Raw genomic sequence first — 27,110 nt, 5'->3', positions numbered from 1 at the left:
ATATTCTGCTATCGAAGAAAATCGGTATTCCTGGTGTCGCTTTTTGTCGCCAACATCGTCGCTTTTTGTCGCCTTTAAATTTACCAGCGACGAGTTTAGGGTTTAATTTTTGAAGAAGTTTTTTAGACTTTATTAATCGAACAATTGAAAAATAAATGTAAAAAATGGAAATTGGTAAGAGGTAAAGTGACTAATCTTCAACAATTACAAAAAAAAATGGGAAAAAATCAGTATATATAGCAGTTATGGTCATCACATTGAAATCACAGAAAAGAATACTGTACAATTAAAGTAAACGTGTTGATTTTCAATTCCATTTATTTTTAATAGAAATCCTTCAAGGCCAATGTATTTTATTTAGCACCAAACTTAGGTAACAATTGTGTCGAACTTTGAATGATCCTTGGACACAAAATGTCAACGTCGTTCCAATTGTATATGCCGGATGTTGTTATTGTCCTAATGTACATATCTAAATAATTTCCCGATTCAAATTTATCATTTATTTTGATTTTCCAAGTCAACATTGGATTACAAACAAACAGCATTTTAAACGCAAATAATTAAAATTCAGTTTTGCACATCAGCTGATTGTTTTCTTTCACGATGATCCTTGTGCCATTGATCTCAGCGTCGTCGTCATTTTTATAGTTTTGGAAGCTTTAACTGTCCTTGAATATATATCCACATTTTTTCCGCGTCAAATTAAATATTTTTTCTTAATTTTCCGACTTAGAATTGCGTCAGAAATAAAAATATTTTAAACCGAAAAAATTAAAATTCTTTTTTCATCATCAGCTGATTGTTTTCTAGTGATATCGGCCTTTTATTACCGAGTATTGTAATTGGTGCAAAAAGTAATCGTCGTCGTCGCCGTCGCCACTTCGCAGGAATACCAAATGAATGACGAGACGACTTAAAAGCGACAGACGACAAAAAGCGACGGCGAGAGCGAGGGCGACTTCAGGAATAAGGGTGAATATATAAATATAAAACTATAAATAAAAAAAATTGGTGTTCGCTCAGAGCAGGGATTGAACCCACGACCCTTTGCATGTAAGGCGGACATGCTAACCATTGCTCCACGTGGCCAACAAATGTAGGTTTCTGTTAAATAATGTCTTGTTTGTATCGGCTTGTGGGTGCTATATAAACATAACTTATAACGATAATTGTCTATTGATGACAATAACAGCTACGTAGCCCAGTGTATAGTGTGTTGGCTTACAAGCTGTATGGTCCTCGGTTCGATTCTGTCCAGGTGAAAGGTAAAATTTATAATATTGAATGATTTCTTCAACATTGTTTGTATTACTGAAAAAGGTGCTAAGAACAAAAAAATCTCGTGGAAGTGAGAATGATGTGAGCGAATATGCAATTAAATTTTAATTTTTTTGAACACAATCTTCTTTGGAAGAAAATTCTTCCAAGCATATAATATGTTTGGGCTCAAAGTGCTTCCAAAGATATAATATGTTCATATAAAACAAATATAATAATGTTTCGGCAGTATTCAATAATATATGTGCTTCCTACAAAATATGTTTGGAACATATGTTATAGAAGCGAGCCCCTTAATACATCTATGCTAAAAGACTACAACGACAAAAGATGATTATAAATCTGCAACCTGGAACTAATAATTACACTTGATATTCTATGCAGGTAATGTTTAACAAAATTAAAATTAAATTGAACAAAAGTAAGTTATAATTATTCTGTTTACTTTCAGAAAAACTAATTTAGCTTACAGGCTTTTTTGAAAGAACATGCTGAGATACTGCACCAAGAAAAAAGTGACCCCTTCTTTAAGTTAAAATGAACTCATTGTGAAGAAAGTTGAACTTCGTATAGCGCCAAAGACATTATTATTTGTTTGAACGATGTGATTTTCTTAGAAATTAATTAGAATGTATTCCATATATTAGTTAACATTCTCCTATATTTATGTACAACTATACTAAAGAATGAAAAAATTTAACTGAATTGAATTCATATATGGAATGATTTTATTGAACTTTTTTCATTCATTTGGACAAATCTTACATATTTGTGGTAAACCTTTTACTTCAAATTTAGAACTGCTTACCTTCGTTTTTAAATACAATTTTGTGTATTTATATAAGCAATCTTTTCTTCAATAAAAGACATGTTTTATTAATATTGTTACGAATTTGATAATTATAGATATAAGTTTATTTAAATTAGTTTCCGTTAATTTAAAATTTCAAATTGTAACGATAAAATTTCGCTATCACTTGTTGGAATCATCTATTCATTTTCTAGTATTTTCCTGAATTTCTTTTTTGTTCTTTTGTTTGCTTATCGAAATGTTAGTTCTTACTCTCTCATAGAATAGCAACCCCTTTGCTTTGTTATTTTGCATTCTCATTTCATCTCATTGTCTATTGTCATTATTGTTGTTGTTGTAGTAATGCGAGCATATATCTATGTGAGTGTGTATGTGTTTGGCAGCCACCAGATGAACAACTTAATGGTCGTAGATCCTTCTAGCATTGTCTAAGAATGTTCTGGCGTTGCCAGAATATTGTAGTGCTACCAGAATGTTCTCGTATTGTCACACCGTCATATATAAAAGCGCTCGCATGCTGCTAACGAGTCAGTCTTAATTAAAGCGTCAAACGAATAACTTCAGTGTGAACGAATTGTAAAGTGTGAAGTCATAGTAAATATATTGTAGATTGTCGTTATTTAAAAGAACTGTGTTTGAATTGTCGGGTAATTAAAAACGCCTAAATATAAAAACGTAACAATATATTGAATATATTTATTTAGAATTGAATTCATATATGGAATGATTTTATTGAACTTTTTTCATTCATTTGGACAAATCTTACATATTTGTGGTAAACCTTTTACTTCAAATTTAGAACTGCTTTCCTTCGTTTTTAAATACAATTTTGTGTATTTATATAAGCAATTTTTTCTTCAATAAAAGACATGTTTTATTAATATATTAAATATATTTTTTTAGAATCAACAGCATCGACTGGCCTTGAAATATTAAAACACATTTTTTTTCTTCTTCTAGTACCTTTCACTTTGAACAAGTTGCTGCCTAGCAATTTTGTCCACCTTTTACAATGTCAATACCAATTTCAATTTTTTCACAAAAGGTTAGCGTCACTGAATATTACCTGATAATTGAAGATTTCAAAATGAAGTCGAATGAAGTGGTTGTTATACTGCTGGTGTTTTCTTTTTTATAAACCAATTTTCAAAAATGAACATTTTTCTCACTAATTTAAAATAACAAATATTTTATATATTTTATTTGTTATTTATTATATTATTTTACTATATTATTTTTTAACAATCCCTCCGTATACCATAACAACGCGATTCAAACTAAAAAACAACCCACGTGCAAACATATCGACGAAGGTATCAATTACAGGTAGACAAAAGAGATATAGGAAAATTTCCTATATTCTAACAAGTATGTTTCCTTAAGTTTTGAAAGGATTGAATACTTCTTAGTACGAATGAACTAAAATATTTTCTATGCCAAGTGTTATTCGTATGTATGATAAGCTTTCTATAATAAAGGAAATCAGAATTATCATTTTGTGAGCAATTTTACTAAATTTGAGGAAACTTGGTTTTAGTTCATATTTTGTTTATTTTTACGAATGCTTTGTTGTCAGTGAATAAAATTTTCTTGTTCAGTAGTAAATTCTTATACCCAGCGAAGAAAACAGTATTAGTAAAATTCCATACCTTATTCTTGTTAATGAACTATTCCTAACTGCTTTAAGTTTAGGATTTTTTACTGAAGCAAGTAAATTTTATCATTTTAAACAAAAATTTAACTTAATGGAAATAAATTGGCTAAACTAAATTGATGAACATTTTTTCCTTTAGTTCCGAAGGCACTTTTTTCTTGGTGTGGTTTATATAGTCTATTTGTTCACCCTTTAATGGTTATTGATCGTCATTATATGTCGAAGTTATGTTAGAACAAATTCTTATGCCTACAGCATAATGCACAAAATAACATATTCAATATTTTTTATAAGAAACGCATATTTTCTTTTTTTTCAAATAAAACTAAATAAGATTTTGGGGCGCAATTTTTTGATTGACATTTATTGCCAATATCAATTAATTATTTAATTGAATTGAATAATTCAATCAAATAGTTACTTGATTTTTGTCACTATATTAATTAAAATTTTAATTGATTCAGTTAAAACATTGATTGAACTTTTTAAATTGATTCAATCACATAATTAATTGATTCCGTGACAAAAGTCTATTAAATTTTTTATGTAAATCGTGTTGGTTTTCAATCATAATGGGTGAGTGATACTATCATTTTCGTGATTGAAGACATTTCCATTAAAAAAAATCTCCGCGATTTTCGTGATTGAAATCAAAAAAAATTTTTGTGTGTAGCAGGCGAACATAAATGTTAGGTAGCAACAACAGTCTTACATATAAGACAATGATTACACAAAAATTCTTATTAGAGCGAATGAAGCATCACTGCTCTCGTCTGTTGGTCGTCGTTATTTTCATATCATGTGTCTCTATATATGGGCGATGTTGTCTGTGTTCGTTTTGTAATTTATTCCTTGGTTCGTTAGTACATTGTTGATGTGCATCATTACTAATGTGTATCTTTTGTTGGAATTGCTTTCTTGTTGTAATATGCGTACTTTATTAAAGTTTGGTTGTTGCACAGTCGGTTGTTAATGCTGTATTTTGTAGTTATTGATTGTTGCGATTTTAATATGTGATTTGTGGCCTGATTATCTTGTTTTTAATTCATTTTTTGAAGATGTAGATCATTTCACATTTTTCTACTGAATTTCCTTCACATGGAAATTCATAAATCACGTTCGGTGTTTCCGCCTTTTGGATTTTGTTCTTGGAGCTAGTAAACAATTTTCTCACCGTATTGTTTGATTTATGTCCTACGTTGTATTTGTTCTTGTCAAAAATGTTGGATTTTGTTATTCTTTGTGATATGCCCGGTACATACAGTAACTGAAAGATTTTTGCGCCTTGTCCTTGTCCAATTTCTCCGAACGAGTTTTAAAAACAGATATTAAGCTTCTTAAGGAAATTGTTTTCTTCATCGCTGGTCATTGTTGGAAAGTACTCTATGCATAAGATATATATTATATATATTCATTATATTACATATTATCCACTATATAAAATTTTAATTAGTCTTGTGTCGTTCCGGAACGAACTAGTTCCAATGAACGGTTCACCAAATGGAACGACCGGTACTAGTTCCAGCTTGCTTGTGAAAGAGAGTCAACAGTTGAATCATTGATTTTATTAAAAAAAAAGAAACAAAAAAATTAAATGGAACGAAGGAACGATATAAAGTCTCTAGGTCCTCTGATAGTAGTAGACGACAGTGATGGCAAATATTAAAACTGGTACGAATTATTAGCACGAGATGGAACGAAGGAACGATGTAAAGGAACGATAAGTCCGAATTACCACTGTGAACGATTTTGCCCAAGACTAATTTTAATACTTTAATTAAAAAAATCTTTGCCATGTTTGTGTGCACCTTTATTTCTACCCATATTTCCTCTATTATTTTGACAGCGAGATCTACTGGTACGCTGGGAATGAGTTCTGGTCAAGTTCTTAATCTTTTCTCAAAATTGTCTCGAGTCCCTCACATTATATGTGGAATTTTTGGTAAGGGGTTTTCATTTATTCGCCAAATATTTATGCAATCCCGCTGCTAGTGCGTTGACCGAAGAGCTTATGGACTTCAATGGGAAGTCTTCCTTATGAATTTTTGGTTAACAATCTTAGGTGCTGTTGCAATTTCCGTTTTTAATCTTCTTCTTTCCTATTCTGATACTATATTGTTCGTAAATAATTTTCCTACAAGTTCGTTGTTACTTTTTTGTAGACATTACCAACGATTAAATATTGACCCATTTAATCGTTGGTAAGACATCATGTCACCTATGATTTGTAGCAGTCGATTTCTGTAATCTTCTTTTTCAATAGCTATAGTCTTATTGCCCTTGTCCGAGTTCATAATTAATATCTTTGTATACTTCTTCAAAAAATTGTTAACTTGTTCCACTGTGTTCGTAACAAATCTATCCCTTCCACTTTGGCTCATTTTGTTTATATGGTTGTCTACCGAGATTGCTAGTTTTGTTCTGGTCTTCTCCGATTCTTCCTTATTGCTATTGGTTTGTATTAGACTTTTCCCATCTGCAATATATTTGCAAATAGGAAAATCGGACTTACGGTTTGGTAGACCAAATAAATTACAAAACGGACACAGACTACATCGCCCATATATACAGGCACATGCTATGCAAAAACGATGACCAACACACGAGGAAACTTAGGTTCCGATATGGTATTATTGATCCAAAAAGATGCAAAATCACTGTGATATGGAGCTCAGGCTCATTGGGTAACCATGAAATTCACACAAGAACGAATACTTACATATTCTAATATCAAAGTGATCAAAAAACAAAAAACACAAGAGGTTTGAAATTCACTGTAGGCTTTTATTATGTTGATCGAGAGGGATGTGTCCTAGACGACGGCTGAATAGAGAAAGAGGAAGTAGAAAGTGAGCTCGCACAATGTTAGAAAAATATGTTTTTCATATGTTCCGATATAAACAAAATGTGTTTCGGGCACAATTTTAAAACACATATATTTAAGTGCAAATATGTAATGTTCCTAAACTAACACTAAATGTTTGGGACATCTATGTTAATATGTTAGAATATATTATGTTTGGGCATGAATGTTTCATAAAAATCATATGTGTGAATGCAAACATATATAAATTTACAAATTTCGACTAAACATACATATGTTGTGATATTTTATTCAAAACACATATATTTAAGTGCAAACATGTAATGTTCCTAAACTAACACTAAATGTTTGGGACATCTATGTTAATATGTTAGAATATATTATGTTTGGGCATGAATGTTTCATAAAAATCATATGTGTGAATGCAAACATATATAAATTTACAAATTTCGACTAAACATACATATGTTGTGATATTTTATTCAAAGCGACAGAGAGAGTATAGAGAAAGAAATAGAGATGGAAACCGGGAGAGTTTACGAAAGATATCAACATAACACAGCGAAAGATTCAAAAGAAAACAATTTCTGTGAAACCGCTTGTATGTTGTTTCGGAAAACTGTTTTATGATAAGGCCAAAAATTTGATGTGCTTAAGTCTAAATATTATTTAATTTGAATAAAGAGAATAGACATTCGGAACCAGACATTTGAAAAACAAACAGCATATGTCTTCGCCTTGAGAGCAGCATTTTATGTATGTGTGGACGTGTGTTTTCTTTATCATTTTGGCATTATGGGCACAATTTTTTTCTTGGTTCGTTAAAAGAAATCAGGGGTCTTCATAAAAATAACGAAAGGGCACTATACTCTTTTTAGAGTTGGGACAGTAAAATGAAATAAGGAGGAAATAGTGAAAAATTACACAGTAAAATATATAAAAATAAAGCTTAGTTCCTCTTTATTAATAAGTAGTCCACGAGGAGTTGACGGACACCTTCAAATATAAAAGCGGGCATTAAGTCCGAGTTTTGCAGCTAAAACAATTTAAAAAGTTTATTTTCTTTAAAATGAATTATTAAAGAAAAATAAAAGGCATTTTAGAAAAATAAAAGGCAAGTGAAAATTACGAGTATGTTAGGCAATGAGCACAATCATCTTTGGGAAAATTCTTCCAAGCATATAATATTTTTGGGCTCAAAATGCTTCCAAACATATAATATGTTCACATAAAACAAACATATTAATGTTTCGGCTGTATCCAATAATATATGTGCTTCCTTCAAAATATGTTTGGAACATATGTTAAAGAAGCGATTTTTTTTGAGGGTGCAGGCTACTTGATCAAAAGAATAAAATGACAGAAAGAAACAGAGTTGCTACTTAGGATATTTTTTCCTTTAGCCTATTACATTATTTTCTTTTAATCTATTACATATTAACGGATATTTGAAACTTAATCGAGATAGAGAAATTCAAAAAAATATGAGAATACAATTCAATCTATTTTAATTCCATTCAATTAATTCATATCAATCATAAGTAATATGATGTGGAAGGAAAAAATACATTAAACAGTTCTTTTCAATGCTTATCGTTACAAAACGATGTATTTCGATGGAAAGTTATTAATGTGCATCCTTTTTTCGCCGACGAACATAACATAACATTTATGTTATGTTATTGTGACCATGTGTTTTTAACTGGGAGAAAAACATTTTGACGAATACCATAACATTTTAGTTAGTGGTTATTTTCTTTTAATTAAAAAAATCTTTTTATCAATATAATAACATTTTAGATGAGGACAATTATAGTTTTCGTAGGACAATTACAGTTCACTGAGCAGGTGAAAATGTTACATGGTCGCCACAAAACTAGCTCCTATCATATTACTTTGATCTTCGAATATGATCGTGGCAACCATATTTCTTCTCTGCGTGTAATATTGTGTAAATCTCGTAACGTAAGATTTAAGTTGCATAATCTTGCATATTACGTCAATCTTTTTTTAAGTGTACATATCTGTTAAGAAGTGGATCGACACATTATCCATTAAAATTAAGAAGATTTACATTTATTTCTAAAATAGAATTGAAATGTACGCCTCTATCTGTCTAGAAGTAATAACTTGGGAAGAAATGTTTTTGCTGGGTACTTTATATTGACTGGATGATTTTTAGAGTTGATAATAATTTTACAAATTTCTAATTTTCAGTTGACTATAATGAATGCTCGAAATCTAGTTCCAATGGATACAAATGGAACGTGCGATTCATTTGTCAAGGCTCACTTCCTCCCTGTTAACAGGTTCGTTGGAGTACAACCGGTGAAGACTGCAGTGCAACACAAAACTAGGTTTCCTCTTTATGATGAACAATTTACAATGTAAGTCGCTATAATTATTTTTTTAATTTGTAATAACTCATAAAAAACTATCTCACAGTAAGCTGAACGAAGAGCAATGCAAACAAAATAGCCTGATTCAATTTAGCATAAAGGATAAGGACTTATTCGGTATGACAAATCAATATATAGCTGAGTGCTATATATCGTTTGCTGATATTATTGCTAATGAAAGTGAGCAAATACACATGGAGCTTTCTCGTCCAGAATACAAAGGTATGTAGTAAATAATGTTAATAGTAGATGTGGTTTTGAATTTGGGCGATTATGTGAATTTGAATACATATATAGGATATGTACATTGAAATAAATTTCGAGATTGATATGCAGATATAAAAAATATCTCCAAATCAATAAATTTTAAAGTCGCTCATAATGCGGGCGAGAGGAAATATTTTAGCTTTAAATTGTACCACTTAGAGAGAATCAAATCAAGGGCTCTGTACGATATGCAAACCACAATAAATAGAAATCATTATACATTTACTTGGTCAATGGCAAAATGAACGTGGGCAACTCATGGAGGGGTCGGGAGCTTACTGAAGCGGCGATCTGTGTAAAGGGTGATACGGTCAAAATTTGGTCAAGGGAAAACGCGTGTAAATCGGTGAAATCGTTTATTTAAAAAGTCAAATTAAATTTCTTTTTCAAGTTCAATTAGTATAAAATTCAGGAAAAATATTCAGTTAGTCTTTCGCTTTTCCAAATCCGAATTGCCGAGCCTCACGCTTGACACCTGCCATCAGATTTTGTACAGCCACCTTGTCCACCTTCTTCGCCGCAGAAAGCCAGCCCCACATTTTCCCTATAGCCTTTTGCACGTGGCTTTTCTTGTAATTTCTTAGCTTAAAGTTCAGACTCCTGTCCAATATAACCCCAATGTATTTTGCACACTCACCAACGGAAATTTCGATACCACCTAAGAAAATGGGCTTGGTCGTGGGAAAACTTTCTGTAGAAACTGACAGCGACTGCATTCCTTTTATCGGGGATAGGCTTGCCAGATGGCCGGGATTCGCCTGGTTTGTCCCGGAATTTAGCCACCAGGAAGTATCCCGTATCTTTCACAAATGTTGCCAAAAATCCCGGAAATTCAGTTGCTCAGGCATATGTTTTAATTTTTCCCATTTCTTAGAAAAGAAAACGATTTGAAATTAAATCGATTTCAAAAATATTTTTGGTTTTGGATTTTCATACTTTTAATATGTACGTTTGCCTGTCAGATTTTTCTTTTGCCATTTCATTCAATCTGATTGATGACTAACAGAAACAAATCAAAAGACTATCACTGTCTTTCGAATCATCATCTGTCACTCTTTATTCTATTCTAATTTTATTCTAAATTCACGTTCTTCTGTCAAATGTGTTTTTAAAAATTATAATCAGTTCACGGTTAGTGTTCAACTCTACTCAAGTCTGTATTCCCTGCCAACATTTCAAAATCAATTTTATCCCTATCACTACCATAGACTCTTTAGTGACACTATAACAGTCCCCACTGTGAAATATACCCAAATTCTTGTCATTGGCGACACCCAAATTTCTAGACTTTCAAGAAACAACTTGATATAAAATCATCGCAGCCATCTTGGGGAAAAGTTTCAGGGTTTTCAAAGTCTGAAGGAAATAACAACTGCGACATGGCGTTTATGCAAATTTACCAAAAGAAATACCAAGTGATAAAATATGGACTACTATTTTCGAAAAATGTGACTGTTTTTACTTGTCCCGACAAATCCCGGAATGTACGGCGCAATGTACCGGATTTTGGCAACCATCATCTGGCAACCCTAATCATGGAGCCAAACTAAATTAAAAAATGTTCATAATTTTTACTATTCAAAATTAGGTTTTCTACAGTATGTTTATGACTTTTGCGACATACGTATTATACCCTCGGAAATGTATGTTGCAAAAGTCACAGTTTCTGACAGGCCAACCCTGATCAGGGCTCCTTCCCATGGAGCCTGATGTCCCGCATCACTGTCGTTTCTGTTGAAATTTCCTTTAAAGTGGTATTATACCTTTTGCATAATACCGGTAACGATATAAATCGAGCATGTATAATTGCTAAAAACGAACTAAACTTGTTTCTGCTTCCTTCATTGAACAATGCAGACACTGTCGTAGCCAGTCTAGAGATATCCAAATGCAAATATCTTCGGTCTACATGGGACATGATAGGGAGATGCCACCCTGTGCCGTTAAGACCTTAGTTGAGGAGTCACTAAAAACAAAGACAAAACTCATTATGGGATGCGATGCAAATGCACATCATAGTATTTGGGGAAGTAGTGATACTAATGTCAGGGGAGAGTCGCTAATAGAGTTTATTTTGCGTACTAACCTGGTAGTTTGCAGTAAGGGAGATGCACCAACCTTCGTCACCAGGAACAGACAAGAGGTTGTGGACGTCACGTTGACCTCTCCGGAACTGAATGATAAGATATCTGAGTGGCAAGTTCTGAGGGAACATAGCTTCTCAGATCATCGCTACATCAGTTTCAAATTGGCTGTTCGTACTTCAAAGACCATATTTCCGCCAAATGTTAGGAAAGCTGATTGGAATAGGTATAGGGAATCGTTCAATTTGATGATACCGGAAATGCCAGAGACAAATATGAGCACTGTGCAAGATATCGAACACGCAGTGGAGCGGATTACTAAGGCCTTCAACATGTCACTGAAAGCTGCTTGCCCTAGAGGAAAGCCAAGGGGAAAAAATCGGCCGCCATGGTGGACTACGGAGTTAAGTAATATGAGGAAATCCTGCAGGAAGCTCTTTAACAAAGCAAAGTCCACAAGAGCTCCGGAGATTGGGACACTTACAAGATGAATCTGAGAGCATATAAACGAGAACTGAGAAAGTCTCAACAAAACTCTTGGGATGATTACTGTAGCAGTATTGAGAATACGTCAGAGGCCTTCAGACTACGGAAGGTACTAGCTTCTACTAACACCGCTCCAGGTTTCATTAAAACATCGGAGGAAAATTTTACAACCTGATGGAATTACTCCGGCGGAATTACAAGCAGTGGCTGAAAGAATTATCCCCTGGTTGACGGTGATATATAAACGATGTGTAAACTTAGCATATATTCCAGAAAAGTGGAGGGAAACAAAAGTCGTCTTCATACCTAAAGCAGGAAATGCCTCTCACTCGAGTGCGAAGGATTTCCGACCAATCAGCTTATCCCCATTCCTACTTAAGACCCTGGAGAGGATGATAGACATGTACCTTAGAACTAGCGTGGATTCAAGTTTGCTCTCGAAACGACAACATGCATACTCGAAGGGCAGGTCTACTGAGACCGCATTGCATGAACTAGTCAGCTTTATTGAAAGCTCACTATCTGTCAAAGAATACACAATCGTGGCGTTTCTAGACATCGAAGGGGCGTTCAATAATGTCCATCCGAGCTCGATATTAAATGGACTGACAACTCTGAATGTTGATCCAGGTATACTTAGGCTGTTAAATAAAGTATAATCAAAATTTTGAACCGGTCCAAAATTTTGATTATTTCAACCCAAAGGAAGCGCCTAGAGCTCTGAAATTTTGTACATGTACCACTGGGGATGAGAATAAAGTTTGATAAAAATTGTGGACCGATCCGCCCACTGCCACGCCCACTTTCAAATGAAGGGCTTATTTCAACCCAAAGGAAGGGCCTAGAGCTCTGAAATTTTGTACATGTACCACTGGGGGTGAGAATAAAGTATGATCAATATTTCGGACTCAACCACTTTTATCATACACCAAATTAAATATATCAATATGTAATAACATTGGAAACTAAAAATCTAGATTAGAATTGATGCACATTGTTACTCTTGATTAGAGGTGTGCACGTGACACGAAAATTTTCGTGACTCACGCTCATGGGAACAGCGTGAGTGTGCGTGATTAACAAACCAAAATGCCGTGCGTGAGCGTGAGTCACGAAAATATTATCTTCGTGAGTGTGCGTGAGTAAAGATTTACACTCACGAAAATAATCCCGCTCACCAACATAAAACGCTTAAGAGTTAAATTCATTTACAATTTTAGTAACACCTGGGATGTTAAGAGTGTAATAACGCTCTCGATTTTAATAATGCTCATGTCTTCAGACACGTCGCTAAGGTAAATTACTCAAAAAATTCTTCGTGAGTCACGACATTTTTCGCGAGGCACGATATTTTCGTGAGTCACGGCATTTTTCGTGAGTCACGATATTTTCGTGCGTGAGTACAAATTTTCTTTTCGTGAGTGAGCGTGAGTCCTACCAAACAATATCGTGCGTGAGTGTGCGTGAGTAAGATTTTTCCGTCGTGAGTGTGTCTTGAGCACTACCTTAGAGTGTATATGATTTCAGCAATTTTAGTTCAATTCAATCTCTTACACCCTCATTTTAGCTAAAAGTTTTGAATACCATTATTTCTGCAGCACTATGTGGAAATGGGAACATATTCGTTAAAAATATCCAGATTTTTGCCAACCCTGTATGTGTTTGTAGTAAAAAAAAAAACATTTTTGCGTCCCCAGTCCGAAAATAACATTTTGTTCTTGAAACATGTTTGAAGTGATCATATTACTTCTGTACGTTCACTACCTCTGCTATATGTAAGTCTATATTTAAATAGTAGCTTTATGATTTAGCAAAGTAACGGAACCTGTGTCGACGAATTAGTTACAGTAAGAGACCCAGGACGACATTTGATTTTATATACTTATTATTAATGATATGGTAGATATGCAAATTTACCCAAATTTCTTATTCGTTACCATTGTTTTGTCAAGGTGTTTCATCTAAACAAAGTAATGCTACTTCATTCTATTTCCCTGCACAATTATTTTACTTTTTTCTTCAAGTTGTCATGGTAGACTTCTTTCTTTTTAATGTTTTTGCATTATTATTACAGCACTGGGAGTTGTTTTCTGTCCAATATTTAATAATTTCTTTGTAACACCATAATTATAATGGGGTACCTTTATTAGCACCTATAAGCAGACAAATTTATGTTTGCAAGAAAGACAACATCTCAACCTTTCTAACGCAGTATAGAACTCTACCAATACGTTCCAAGTTAGTAAGTTCTACTCCAGACAATATGGGACATACATTATATTAAGCAAAGAAAAAATATGCTTTTTGTCACACATTTTTCTTAAATAGCCAAACAATATTTACAATCGTTGTTAATTTTTACTAAAAGTACATACCTTGACTTAATTTTTACATTTCAAATTAAGTTTATAACTTTTAAAGCTTTTTCAAGAAAAAACTCAATAACTCAAGAAAAAACTCAATAACAAAGAGTTGCCACTTCGTCGGCCTGAAACGGCCAAACGGGTTGCCATATTGTTTTGCCATTTTGGATTTTTTGGTAATGTGTTATCAACTTTTTCGTAGCACCAAATGTTTTATTTTCACAAGATCAAAAATTGATTTTATGCGTGAGATTTCGGTCATTTGGCCCAATGTTCATTGCCACAAACCGATGGAGGCTACAAATGGATATTTACTGCCGAAGAGGAAATATTTCTCCGTTACGGCGCACAGTGGTTCGAAATCGTTTTTTGGAAATAATTCTGCAACTTTTGAACGGATAAAGATATCAACATAATTTTTTCTTTGTGTGAAAGCTGAGGTGTTTTTCTCTAAGTTTGCAAGTTGTGAGTCCCTAGTTGGTCCACGGGCTGACCTGTAGGCATTGAAAATTGGTCACCTCGGCAAGTGAACCGATTTTGATGATTTTTTCTTTGCTGGGTAAAACTTGTAAAACCCTTCAAAAAATGTCTCGTGTGCGAATATATTTAATAGTTTGCGAGATATGGGCCCCACAATTTATTTTTTTTTTGCAAAATTTTAACAATGTGGGGTCAGTATTTTGAACCAGAGGGTCCGTTTATTGTTATTAATTTTTTTTAATATTATTATTATAGTGTTATTAACTGCAATCACTACAAAATTCTACAAATATAGGAAGAAACAAGTAAGGAAAGTCTAAAGTCGGGCGGGGCCGACTATATTATACCCTGCACCACTTTGTAGATCTAAATTTTCGATACCATATCACATCCGTCAAATGTGTTGGGGCTATATATAAAGGTTTGTCCCAAATACATACATTTAAATATCACTCGATCTGGACAGAATTTGATAGACTTCTACAAAATCTATAGACTTAAAATTTAAGTCGGCTAATGCACTAGGGTGGAACACAATGTTAGTAAAAAACTATGGGAAACATTTAAATCTGGAGCAATTTTAAGAAAACTTCGCAAAAGTTTATTTATGATTTATCGCTCGATATATATGCATCAGAAGTTTAGGAAAATTAGAGTCATTTTTACAACTTTTCGACTAAGCAGTGGCGATTTTACAAGGAAAATGTTGATATTTTGACCATTTTTGTCGAAATCAGAAAAACATATATATGGGAGCTATATCTAAATCTGAACCGATTTCAACCAAATTTGGCACGCATAGCTACAATGCTAATTCTACTCCCTGTGTAAAATTTCAACTAAATCGGAGTTAAAAATTGGCCTCTACGGTCATATGAGTGTAAATCGGGCGAAAGCTATATATGGGAGATATATCTAAATCTGAACCGATTTCAACCAAATTTGGCACGCATAGCTACAATGCTAATTATACTCCCTGTGCAAAATTTCAACTAACTCGGAGCAAAAAATTGGCCTCTGTGGTCATTTGAGTGTAAATCGGGCGAAAGCTATATATGGGAGCTATATCTAAATCTGAACCGATTTCAACCAAATTTGACACGCATAGCTACAATGCTAATTCTACTCCCTGTGCAAAATTTCAACTAAATCGGAGCAAAAAATTGGCCTCTGTGGGCAAATGAGTGTAAATCGGGCGAAAGCTATATATGGGAGCTCATAAAATATTCGGATGTACGGAATTTGAGGAAGATCGGGTGATATACACGCCAATTATGACCAGATCGGTGAAAAATATATATGGCAGCTATATCTAAATCTGAACCGATTTTTTCCAAAATCAATAGGGTCGTCTTTGAGCCGAAACAGGACCCTATACCAAATTTTAGGACAATCGGACTAAAACTGCGGCCTGTACTTTGCACACAAAAATACATCAACAGACAGACAGACGGACAGACAGACAGACAGACGGACATCGCTAAATCGACTCAGAATTTAATTCTAAGACGATCGGTATACTAAACGATGGGTCTCAGACTTTTCCTTCTTGGCGTTACATACAAATGCACAAACTTATTATACCCTGTACCACAGTAGTGGTGAAGGGTATAAAAATGGGAAACATTTTAATCTGGAGCAATTTTAAGAAAACTTCGCAAAAGTTTATTTATGATTTATCGCTCGATATATATGCATTAGAATTTTAGGAAAATTAGAGTCATTTTTACAACTTTTCGACTAAGCAGTGGCGATTTTACAAGGAAAATGTTGGTATTTTGACCATTTTTGTCGAAATCAGAAAATCATATATATGGGAGCTATGTCTAAATCTGAACCGATTTCAACCAAATTTGGCACGCATAGCTACAATGCTAATTCTACTCCCTGTGTAAAATTTCAACTAAATCGGAGTTAAAAATTGGCCTCTACGGTCATATGAGTGTAAATCGGGCGAAAGCTATATATGGGAGATATATCTGAATCTGAACCGATTTCAACCAAATTTGGTACTCATAGCTACAATGCTAATTCTACTCCCTGTGCAAAATTTCAACTAATTCGGAGCAAAAAATTGGCCTCTGTGGGCAAATGAGTGTAAATCGGGCGAAAGCTATATATGGGAGCTATATCTAAATCTGAACCGATTTGCCTGATATTTTGCAGGTTTTTCGAGACTCATAAAATATTCGGATGTACGGAATTTGAGGAAGATCGGTTGATATGCACGCCAATTCTGACCAGATCGGTGAAAAATATATATGGCAGCTATATCTAAATCTGAACCGATTTTTTCAAAAATCAATAGGGATCGTCTTTGAGCCGAAACAGGACCCTATACCAAATTTTAGGACAATCGGACTAAAACTGCGGCCTGTACTTTGCACACAAAAATACATCAACAGACAGACAGACAGACGGACAGACGGACAGACGGACATCGCTAAATCGACTCAGAATTTAATTCTAAGACGATCGGTATACTAAACGATGGGTCTCAGACTTTTCCTTCTTGGCGTTACATACAAATGCACAAACTTATTATACCCTGTACCACAGTAGTGGTGAAGGGTATAAAAATTCTGTACCTATGTGCTTTAGATTAAAAGTTGTAAACTCCACAAAAGTTATACAGATTTCAATTCATATTTGTAATTCCCAAAAAAAAAATGGTTACTTGCCCCAAAAACGTTTAATTTTATTAATTTTTGCTTTCCTCGATTACAAAAAAGCCCTCTAAAATACCTTTCCAACGATATACATAGGCCTTTGCTTAGAAAAATGTGCCAAAAACTTGCATTAAACCTCGCTAACTCGGGTGAAATAGTGCATTTCGGTAAATGTACGTTTATATGGGGGGTATACCTAAATCTGAACCGATTTAAATCAAACTTGGCACACTTGACGATACTATCAAATATAATCCATGTGCAAAATAGGTAAATAAGAGAAAAATCCTGGCTTCTGGAGCCATATAAGTGCAAATCGGCCGTAAGATATAATATGGGGGCTATATCTAAATCTGAACCGATTTCAACCAAACTCGGCATTCATAGCTAGAATGCTAATTCTGCTACTTGTACAAAATTTCAAGTAAATCGGAGTGAAACTGTAGTCTCGGAGTGAAAATTTAGTTTCCGTTGGTCATGTCAAATCGGACAATAGATATATATCTACACACAGAAAACAAATTTGTTGTGTCAACCAATTTTTTTGCCATCCAAATTATTTGGTTCCGTCTACTATCAGAATTTAACCTACATTATTTGTTACTACAACCAATTGAAATTGGGTATCACAACCATTCCATTTTGTTGTTAGGTAGAACAACCAATAATTGTCTGACATAGCAGTCTGTTGAATTATTGGAACAACCAATATTTTACAATTTACTTTACACCAAAAATTAAATGCAATAAATTTTTCGTTAGTATATTTATTGTTTATTTGAAACTAATTATATAATTCTTGAAATAAATTTACCACCGGTTTGTACACTGAACCACTATTTGGTCAGGCGATCATAATTTCAATTTGCGTGCCTACTTGAATTATTAGTTCTTGGTTCCAGGTTGAATTCACTGGTCGGTTTTGATTCACATCCTGAGTTCACTGCACTGTTAGAAAAATATGTTTTTCATATGTTCCGATATAAACAAAATGTGTTTCGGGCACAATTTTTAAACACAATATATTTAAGTGCCAACATGTAATGTTCCTAAACTAACACTAAATGTTTGGGACACATATGTTAATATGTTAAAATATATTATGTTTGGGGTATGAATGTTTCATAAAAATAATATGTGTGAATGTAAACATATATAAATTTACAAATTTCGAGCAAACATATATATGTTTACAATTTCTTTGAAACGGTTGTATGTTGTTTCGGAAAACTGCTTTATGATAAGGCCAAATATTTTATATGCTTAAGTCTAAATATTATTTAATTTGAATATTAGAATGAGTATTCGGAGTAAAGAGAATAGACATTCGGAACCAAGAGCATAGAGATTTGATAAAAAACAGCATGTGTTTTCGCCTTGAGAGGAGAATTTTATGTATGTGGGGACTGTAAATTTTTAATAACCCACATTTCGAAGTTTCATTATAAAAATTTAATATAGTATAAATGTCTAAATTGTAAAAAAAATTGGTTCGGTCGGAGCAGGAATTGAACCCACGACCCTTTGCATGCAAGGCAGACATGCTAACCACTGCTCCACGTGGCCAACAAATGTATGTTTCTTTTAAATAATGTTATGTTTGCATGGGCTCGTGGGCGCTGCAAAGTATGCTATATAAATGTAACTTGTAACGATAATTGTCTACTGGTGACTGTAACTACTACGTAGCCCAGTGGATAGTGTGTTGGCTTACAAACTGTATGGGCCTCGGTTCGATTCTCCGCCCAGGCGAAAGGTAAAATTAAAAAAAAAATTATAAAATTGAATAATTTCTTCAACATTATTTGTATTACAGAAAAAGGTGCCAAGAACTAAAAATTTCGTGGAAGTGAAAATTATGTGAGGGAATGATCACAATCTTCTTTGGGGAAAATTCTTCCAAGCATATAATATTTTTGGGCTCAAAATGCTTCCAAACATATAATATGTTCACAAAAAACAAACATATTAATATTTCGGCAGTATCCAATCATATATGTGCTTCCTGCAAAATATGTTTGGAACATATGTTAAAGAAGCGATTTTTTTTTGAGGGTGTGGATTTAGCTGCCCGTATATTTGTTTCTCGTAAGACAGAAGTCGTATTTCTCCATCCAATCTAATGTAGTTCGGTTCAAGGATCTAATTTGGGGTTGGTCTTATAACTAAGAACCATGAAATGTTTACAACAATTTCTACCGTCTAACACTTACATGTATTGTCATTTGCAAATATTCCTGTTTTCTAGGATAATATGATCCAACTAAAGAAAGTGGTCTTGTTGACAGTTCCTATGATCAAATTTTGGATTTTTACCGGTCATTGCATGATGGGTGAACTGAAATTCAATAATTTGTTCATATTACAGACGTTTTGAATAATTATTTTACCTACCCTTTGGAACAGACTATACTTGGTGTCCGAACTTGAGGTACGAAGCTTAAAAGTTGGACTCTCACAAAGTCAGAGTTCGGCTGTTTGGCTTCAACACTAACTTTTTGATGGGCATTACCTTTGGTATAGGAAGGACTATCTAAAGGATTGACCTTCAATCCTTTCGATAAAGTAGTTATAACTGTGCGCAAGCTCCTGGATTTTCCATAATTTCCCAACTTTTTCAAGCAATAAACTATTTGGAATTTTCCTTGTCTTCAATTAATTTTCGAGACATGACACTTTTTCCAAATATATGTTGCAGCAACATATCCCACTAATAACTACCAAATTTGTTACCACAACCAATTTATTTATAGTACAAACTTTCTGTCGGTTTTCGAGGCAATTTTAAAAAATAAATCTGTTAACACAACAGTACGGAACAGAATGAAAGTTGATTTTATTTAATAGATTTATAACAAACAATATTTGGTCGTGAGTACTAGCATTTGTCTGTATTGATATTTTATTGGTTATACCAATTACTAAATAAAAGAAATAAAGGGTGATACGGTCAAAATTAGGTCAATTCGATTTTGCATTTAAAAAACCTGAACACCCCTCATTTTGAAGGTGTGTGTGTGTAGAATGTTGCTCCGATTTTGATTTTGGAATTCACTCTTCAGTTGTCAAAATGCCGTCCAAGCAAGAAGAGCAGCGTATCAAAATTTTGCTCGCGCATCGCGAAAATCCGAACTACTCGCACGTAAAGCTGGCAAAATCGCTAAAAGTTGCCAAATCAACCGTTACAAATGTAATTAAAGTGTTTGGGGAATGTTTGTCGACAGCCAGGAAGTCTGGATCGGGGGAAAATCGAAAACCGGAAGCCGCTGAGACGACAAAGAGAGTTGCCGGTAGTTTCAAGCGAAACCCTAACCTCTCTCTCCGAGATGCCGCAAATAAGCTGGGTGTATCGTCTACAACCGTGCATCGAGCCAAAAAACGAGCCGGACTATCGACTTAAATGAAGGTAGTGACTCCAAATCGCGATGATAAACAAAATACGACGGCCAAAGCGCGATCCCGGAGGCTGTACACGACGATGCTGACGAAGTTTGACTGCGTGGTAATGGACGACGAAACCTACGTCAAAGCCGACTACAAGCAGCTTCCGGGACAGGAGTTTTATACGGCAAAAGGAAGGGGAAAGGTAGCCGATATTTTCAAGCACATAAAACTGTCAAAGTTCGCATAGAAATATCTGGTTTGGCAAGCCATCTGTACCTGTGGCTTGAAAAGCAGCATTTTCATAGCTTCCGGGACTGTCAACCAAGAAATTTACGTGAAAGAGTGTGTGCTGCCATTCCTGAAGAAACACGGTTGTTCCGTACTGTTTTGGCCGGATTTGGCATCTTGCCATTACGGTAAAAAGGCCATGGAGTGGTACGCCGCAAACAACGTGCAGGTGGTTCCCAAGGACAAGAACCCTCCCAACACGCCAGAGCTCCGCCCAATTGAGAAATACTGGGCTTTTGTCAAGCGGAACCTAAAGAAGACCAAAAACACTGCTAAGGACGAGCAGCAGTTCAAGGCAAACTAGCTTTCTGCGGCGAAGAAGGTGGACAAGGTGGCTGTACAAACTCTGATGGCAGGTGTCAAGCGTGAGGCCCGGCAATTCGGATTTGGAAAAGCGAAAGCCTAACTGAATATTTTTCCTGAATTTTATACTAATTGAACTTAAAAAGAAATTTAATTTGATTTTTTAAATAAACGATTTCACCGATTTACACGCGTTTTTCCCTTGACCAAATTTTGACCGTATCACCCTTAGGTTAGGTTAGGTTAGGTTATGTGGCAGCCCGATGTATCAGGCTCACTTAGACTATTCAGTCCATTGTGATACCACATTGGTGAACTTCTCTCTTATCACTGAGTGCTGCCCGATTACATGTTAAGCTCAATGATAAGGGACCTCCTTTTTATAGCCGAGTCCGAACGGCATTCCACATTGCAGTGAAACCACTTAGAGAAGCTTTGTAACCCTCAGAAATGTCACCAGCATTACTGAGGTGGGGTAATCCACTGCTGAAAAACTTTTTGGTGTTCGGTCGTAGCAGGAATCGAACCCACGACCTTGTGTATGCAAGGCGGGCATGCTAACCATTGCACCACGGTGGCTCCCTGACACCCTTTAACTGACATATGGTTCATACAACTAAACTAATGGGCCTCAACTATCTTTTTATTGTCGTGATCGAATTTCAACCAAACCTTTCTCTGGGTGTAGCTATCTAAGTCTGAACCGATTTCCACTCTTGGCTGTACTACTAATAAGACTCCTCGTGCAAAGCAAATCTTAGTAAAACTCTGGCTTCTAGGTCCATACAAGATCCATACAAAGCACGAGGAGTCTTATTAAATCTTAAAAATCGGTTCACAATTGCGGATTTTACAGCTAAAACAAAATTTGATACCCCGAGGTGACCAACTTCAACGCCTACATGTCAGCCCGTGGACTCACTAGGGACTCACAAACTTAGAGAAACTTGCAAACTTAGAGAACACCTCAGCTTTCACACAATGAAAAAGTTATGTTCATATCTTTATCCGTTCAAAAGTTGCAGAATTATTTCCAAAAAAAAAAAAAAAACAATTTGGAACCACTGTGCGGCGTACCCCGTCGCATAAAATCTGATAACGGTGTGCAATTCTTGTCTGCGGTGATGCAGAGTCACGTTTTGTCTAGGCATGCAACAGATTGTCACTCCTGTCTACCATCCGGAAGCAAATACTGTAGAGCGAAAGAATAGGGATCTAAACTGTCAGTTGGCAATAATGGTTCAAGAACGTCATGACCCCTGGCAACGCTGTTTGCCTGCAATTAGGTTCGCCATTAACGTATCAAAATGCCAAAGCACAGGATATAGCACATCATTCCTATCCTTTGGAAGACAGATGCGAACTCTATACGATGTTAAACACAATGTTAGAGCAATTATCGAGTCTGAAAACTTAAGAAGCTGAAGCTAAAGCTCAGGATAAAAATAAAACCAAAATCGACGTTCTAAAACATTTGATATAGGATCGCAAGTATTGTTTACCACGCATGTCCTAAGCAACGCATCTAAAGTTGTATCATTCAAATTTTGTCCCAAGCGTGATGGCCCATATGTGATTGCACGGAAAATAGGTGGCCACACTTATCATATCATACTTCTGCTTTGACATCTTACCGAGGAAGTAACTTTTCTGAAACACCAGCACCCGTCTTACCCATGAGGAAAAGGGGAAGGCCCATGAAGACTCACTGACGCATTTTGTTGACGTGCTGCTCGAGTCAAGGGGGTCTGTAGCCGATATACGTTGCATATCTTTCAATAATATCGATTTCTACATTTTGTAATTGCACATTTAACGTAAAGTATATTTTAATCTTTTAACTAAAAATATCATTCATTCGTTTTGTTTTGTTATTGTTGTTTTTTTTTTCTTTAATCATTGTTGTTGTTTTTGATGTCAGCTTAAATTTGACAAACATTCTTTTCCTCTGTTGGTTAAGCTACACTTGTAGTTCAGCTTAAAACCATGCATAGACTACATGGTTTTAAGCTGAAATCAAAAACAACATCAATGATTAAAGAAGAAAACCAACAATAACAAAACAAAACGAATGAAAAAAGAGGAAGCACGCTCAAAATAAACCCAGCCAACTGCACTCAAATCGATGATTTGACGGTGGCAAAGGAAAAGAGATATGTTTGTACGAATTTATTTCGACATAAGCCGGCTATCATGTAAACCCTTTTTTCGGAAGGTTCAAGTGTGGTTCACTTTTCGGTTTAGTGAACTGCCTGAATTTATTCTGATAAATGGTTGATAGTTTTGCTGCAAGTAGAGGATGCTGATGAGGAATGTGATAATTCCGAAACGTGCGTCCTTCCAATCATCTTGCAGTCTATAGGGCTTTGCCCAAATAAATTTGACAAACATTCTTTTCCTCTGTTGGTTAAGCTGCACTTGTAGTTTAGTCAATGCATGGTTTTAAGCTGAAATCAAAAACAACAATAAAAATATCATTTTAATCTTTTAACGTAACGTAACGTAACGTATATTGAAAATAATCCCTTCTTGCATTTAACTTTTGTTATGTTGACAACACATAGAATGGACAAATCAGATGTGAAAGCTTTTGTTTGGTTGTAGTTGTTCAATGTTCATATCACTGATCGAAAGCACTTTTCTCAAAGGTATAAAGGAGAACTTCACATCAGTTTGTTCATTCTCTTGTAATTTTCAAAACAGGTCAGTGGTTAGGGTTCTAATGCAACATAACAAACAAGAATTCGTGTTCACTTCTATTTGTCCAGGGTTTATTTATTTATTTTATTTTTTATTCATTATTAAGTTACAATTATAATTGACAACGTAAAAAAGATTGGTGGCTATGATAACTAAGGTCTTAAATTCGACGGCGTTCATCGTCTGCGAGTTCCGCTGGGAAAGTGGGCTCCACCTAGTCTATTCCACCAGAGTGCGGCTTCTGCTTTGATGATGTCCCGGAAATCCTCCAGGCAAAATTTGAATTTGTTCATCCAGATAATTGCCAAAGGTATAAATATAAGCTATACCAGGACAATGATCCAAAACATAAATCATGTTTATGTCAGTCGTGGCTCTTGTACAAAAGTGCCGCCTTGGACCCATAGAACATTTGTGGACGCTTCTGAAAAACAACAATGTTGCCAAGATTGGCCCAAAAATCAACTAAATAATTTTATAGCGGAAGAAACTGCGGCTGGAATACGATTTCAAACATTTAATCACACCTTTAAAAAAATAGCCTTTATAACATATACTGCCAAACCTATTCAGCTTGAAGCAAAATTTGTTCAAACAAAATTGGTTTGTACTGTGCAAACATACAAAGCTCATGTCTATATGCTTTGTAAGGAGAAAGGCTATTACATTGTAAATTTCGCTGAAGATGATCACCGAAGGTGCGAAATAATAGCAATATTTCAAAATGAAAAACATTTACACCGGCATTTTTCATTTGCTCTTGGCCACAAGCTACACGAAAATTACCCAAAAAAGATAAATAATAATTTTGAGTAATTGCATTTGTTTAGATAATAGTGAGTAATGTTGGTACATTCTATTGATAGTTCTATGGTATATTTACTTCATCGTGTTAGAAATAAATTTTTTACAAAATATTAAACAAAAATTTTTTTATATTTATTTTCAGATTCTGAAACACTACGGGCTCTGGAATATCGTCAGGGGGACAAACAGGCCAAGGATTTCTTGAAGAAATTAAAAAATAAATCACATTCATGAGTTTGGATAAACATTTAATTATCGTTGTATTTCATTACTAAAAGCTTATATTTCCACAATGTCCAATATTATTTGATATGCGACAATACATTCTTAATAAAATCTGTGTAAATGATTTCACAACATCGTTCTTTTAAATTTCTCGTTGTACTCTCAATCATACTCAATCGAATACTGTTATAACGAAATCCGAGGAAGCTGGATGTTTAGATCATTATATTCGTAGTTCGGTGTTCACTATAAACGTGTACGACTGTAGTAGCGGCAACAACATTTTATTTTGGACCAAAATTTTTCGAAATTTAAGTTATACCAATATAACAATTTTTTTGTCTTTTACTAATTAAAAACAAATTGAATAAGGAAATAAACTCAATTTTGGTTCTCATTTTTGCTCCCGATGCAAATTATAGCATCTTGAAAAAGCCGTAGTCAAAATGACGAAGGATGACGTTAGTGTACAAAAAATAAGGATGACTTTCCAGGTTTAAAGAAAAAAATTAAAAAGCATTTTTTGTTGTACATGGTACGTGATGCTAGGTTAGGTTAAGGTGGCAGCCCGATTAAATTTCACGCTCACTTAGACTATTCAGCCCATTGTGATACCACATTTAACTAAAAGTACCTATTACATATGGGCACTTCAAGTCTTAACCACTGAACCTTCTCTATTATTTACTTTTGTTGAACTAACCAGATTGCTCCAAAAACATTAACAAACTGCTTAAGTTAACGTTTTCCAGGTCCGCCAGTAATCTAAAGCTATATGCTCCTAAGATTCGCTTACGCCTTACACAAAAAGCAGGACACTCACACAAGAGGTGTTTAATTGATTCCTTTTCCTCTACATCATGACAGCTTATACAATAGTCATTATACTTCGCACCAATAGTTTTTGCAAATTCGCCTATCAGGCAGCGACCCGTTATAGCAGATATCAGGAGTGCTATCTGACGCCTTGAGAACACTAGCATATCTAGTGTGCGGTTTAAGTTTAAATGGGACCATATTTGCTTGGTGCCGTTACAACCCTTGCAATTCTCCCATCGAATATTGGCCATCATAACAGCCTTCTCACGCAGTAAGAGCTTGCAGGTGGCCAGAGGCATACCAACAGATTCTAGTTCCCCTGGAATATGCAAGGTAGTTCCTAGCCTTGCTAACACATCTGCTTCGCAGTTCCCCGGTATGTTCCTATGGCCAGGCACCCATATTAGGTGAATATTGTACTGCTCAGCCTTCTCGTTGAGAGATTTGCTGCAGTCTATGGCCGTTTTCGAGTTAAGGAACACAGAGTCCAAGGATTTTATTGCAGGTTGACTGTCTGAGTATATATTAATGCCAATATTTGTTGGAACATTACTTCTCAGCCAATTCACCACTTCTCTTATTTCCAATATTTCAGCCTGAAAGACACTACAGTGATTAGGTAATCTTTTCGCTATTCGAATTTCCAGATCTTTAGAATATACTCCGAACCCCACTTGTCCATTCAATTTGGAGCCATCAGTATAGAAATCTATATATCTTTTATTCCTCGGGGTCTGTGTACACCACGCCTCACTGTTGGGAATTAGAGTTTGAAACTTTTTGTCGAAAAGTGGTTTTGCCAGTGTGTAATCCACTACGTTAGGCACATCTGGCATTATTTTGAGGACCGAACTGTGACCGTACATTTTTTCCGACCACAGCGATAGCTCGCGCAACCGCACAGCCGTTGTTGCAGCTGACTGTTTGGCCAAACTGTCTAAAGGCAATAGATGCAGCATGACATTAAGGGAGTCTGTTCCTGTCTTACTAAATGCGGCTGAGATACATAAGCTCACCATACGCTGAACTTGATCTAAACAAGTCGGTTTCTGAAGTGCCGGCCACCAGACTACAACACCATATAGCATTATAGGTCTAACTACTGCCGTGTATAGCCAATGCACAATTTTTGGTTTTAGTCCGCACTTTTTCCCTATTGCCTTTTTTGCACGAGTACAAAGGTACCGTGGCTTTTCTCGCTCTTTCTTCAATATTAAGCCTAAAATTCAGCTTCCTGTCCGAAATAACGCCAAGGTATTTTGCACA

General features: G+C 35.0%; 1 protein-coding gene across 3 annotated transcripts in view; it reads left to right on the top strand.

Moving 5' to 3' along the window:
- stac (C2 and C2B_Munc13-like domain-containing protein staccato) overlaps window positions 1-25,157 on the top strand; it is a 197,861-nt gene extending 172,704 nt beyond the window's left edge. For all 3 annotated transcript variants that reach the window (XM_075291047.1, XM_075291049.1, XM_075291050.1), the window contains 3 exons: window positions 8,788-8,957; window positions 9,016-9,191; window positions 24,943-25,157. In XM_075291047.1, the coding sequence (XP_075147162.1) occupies window positions 8,788-8,957; window positions 9,016-9,191; window positions 24,943-25,034 (438 nt within the window). In that variant the 3' untranslated portion in view covers window positions 25,035-25,157. The remainder of the gene's footprint in view (window positions 1-8,787; window positions 8,958-9,015; window positions 9,192-24,942) is intronic.
- Window positions 25,158-27,110: the final 1,953 nt, after the last annotated feature.

Source organism: Haematobia irritans, chromosome 1 (genome assembly GCF_050003625.1).
Source record: "Haematobia irritans isolate KBUSLIRL chromosome 1, ASM5000362v1, whole genome shotgun sequence".
Taxonomy (NCBI): Eukaryota; Metazoa; Arthropoda; class Insecta; order Diptera; family Muscidae; genus Haematobia; species Haematobia irritans.
The sequence above is the reverse complement of the archived record's forward strand: the minus strand, read 5'-3'. Positions and strand labels throughout refer to the sequence as shown.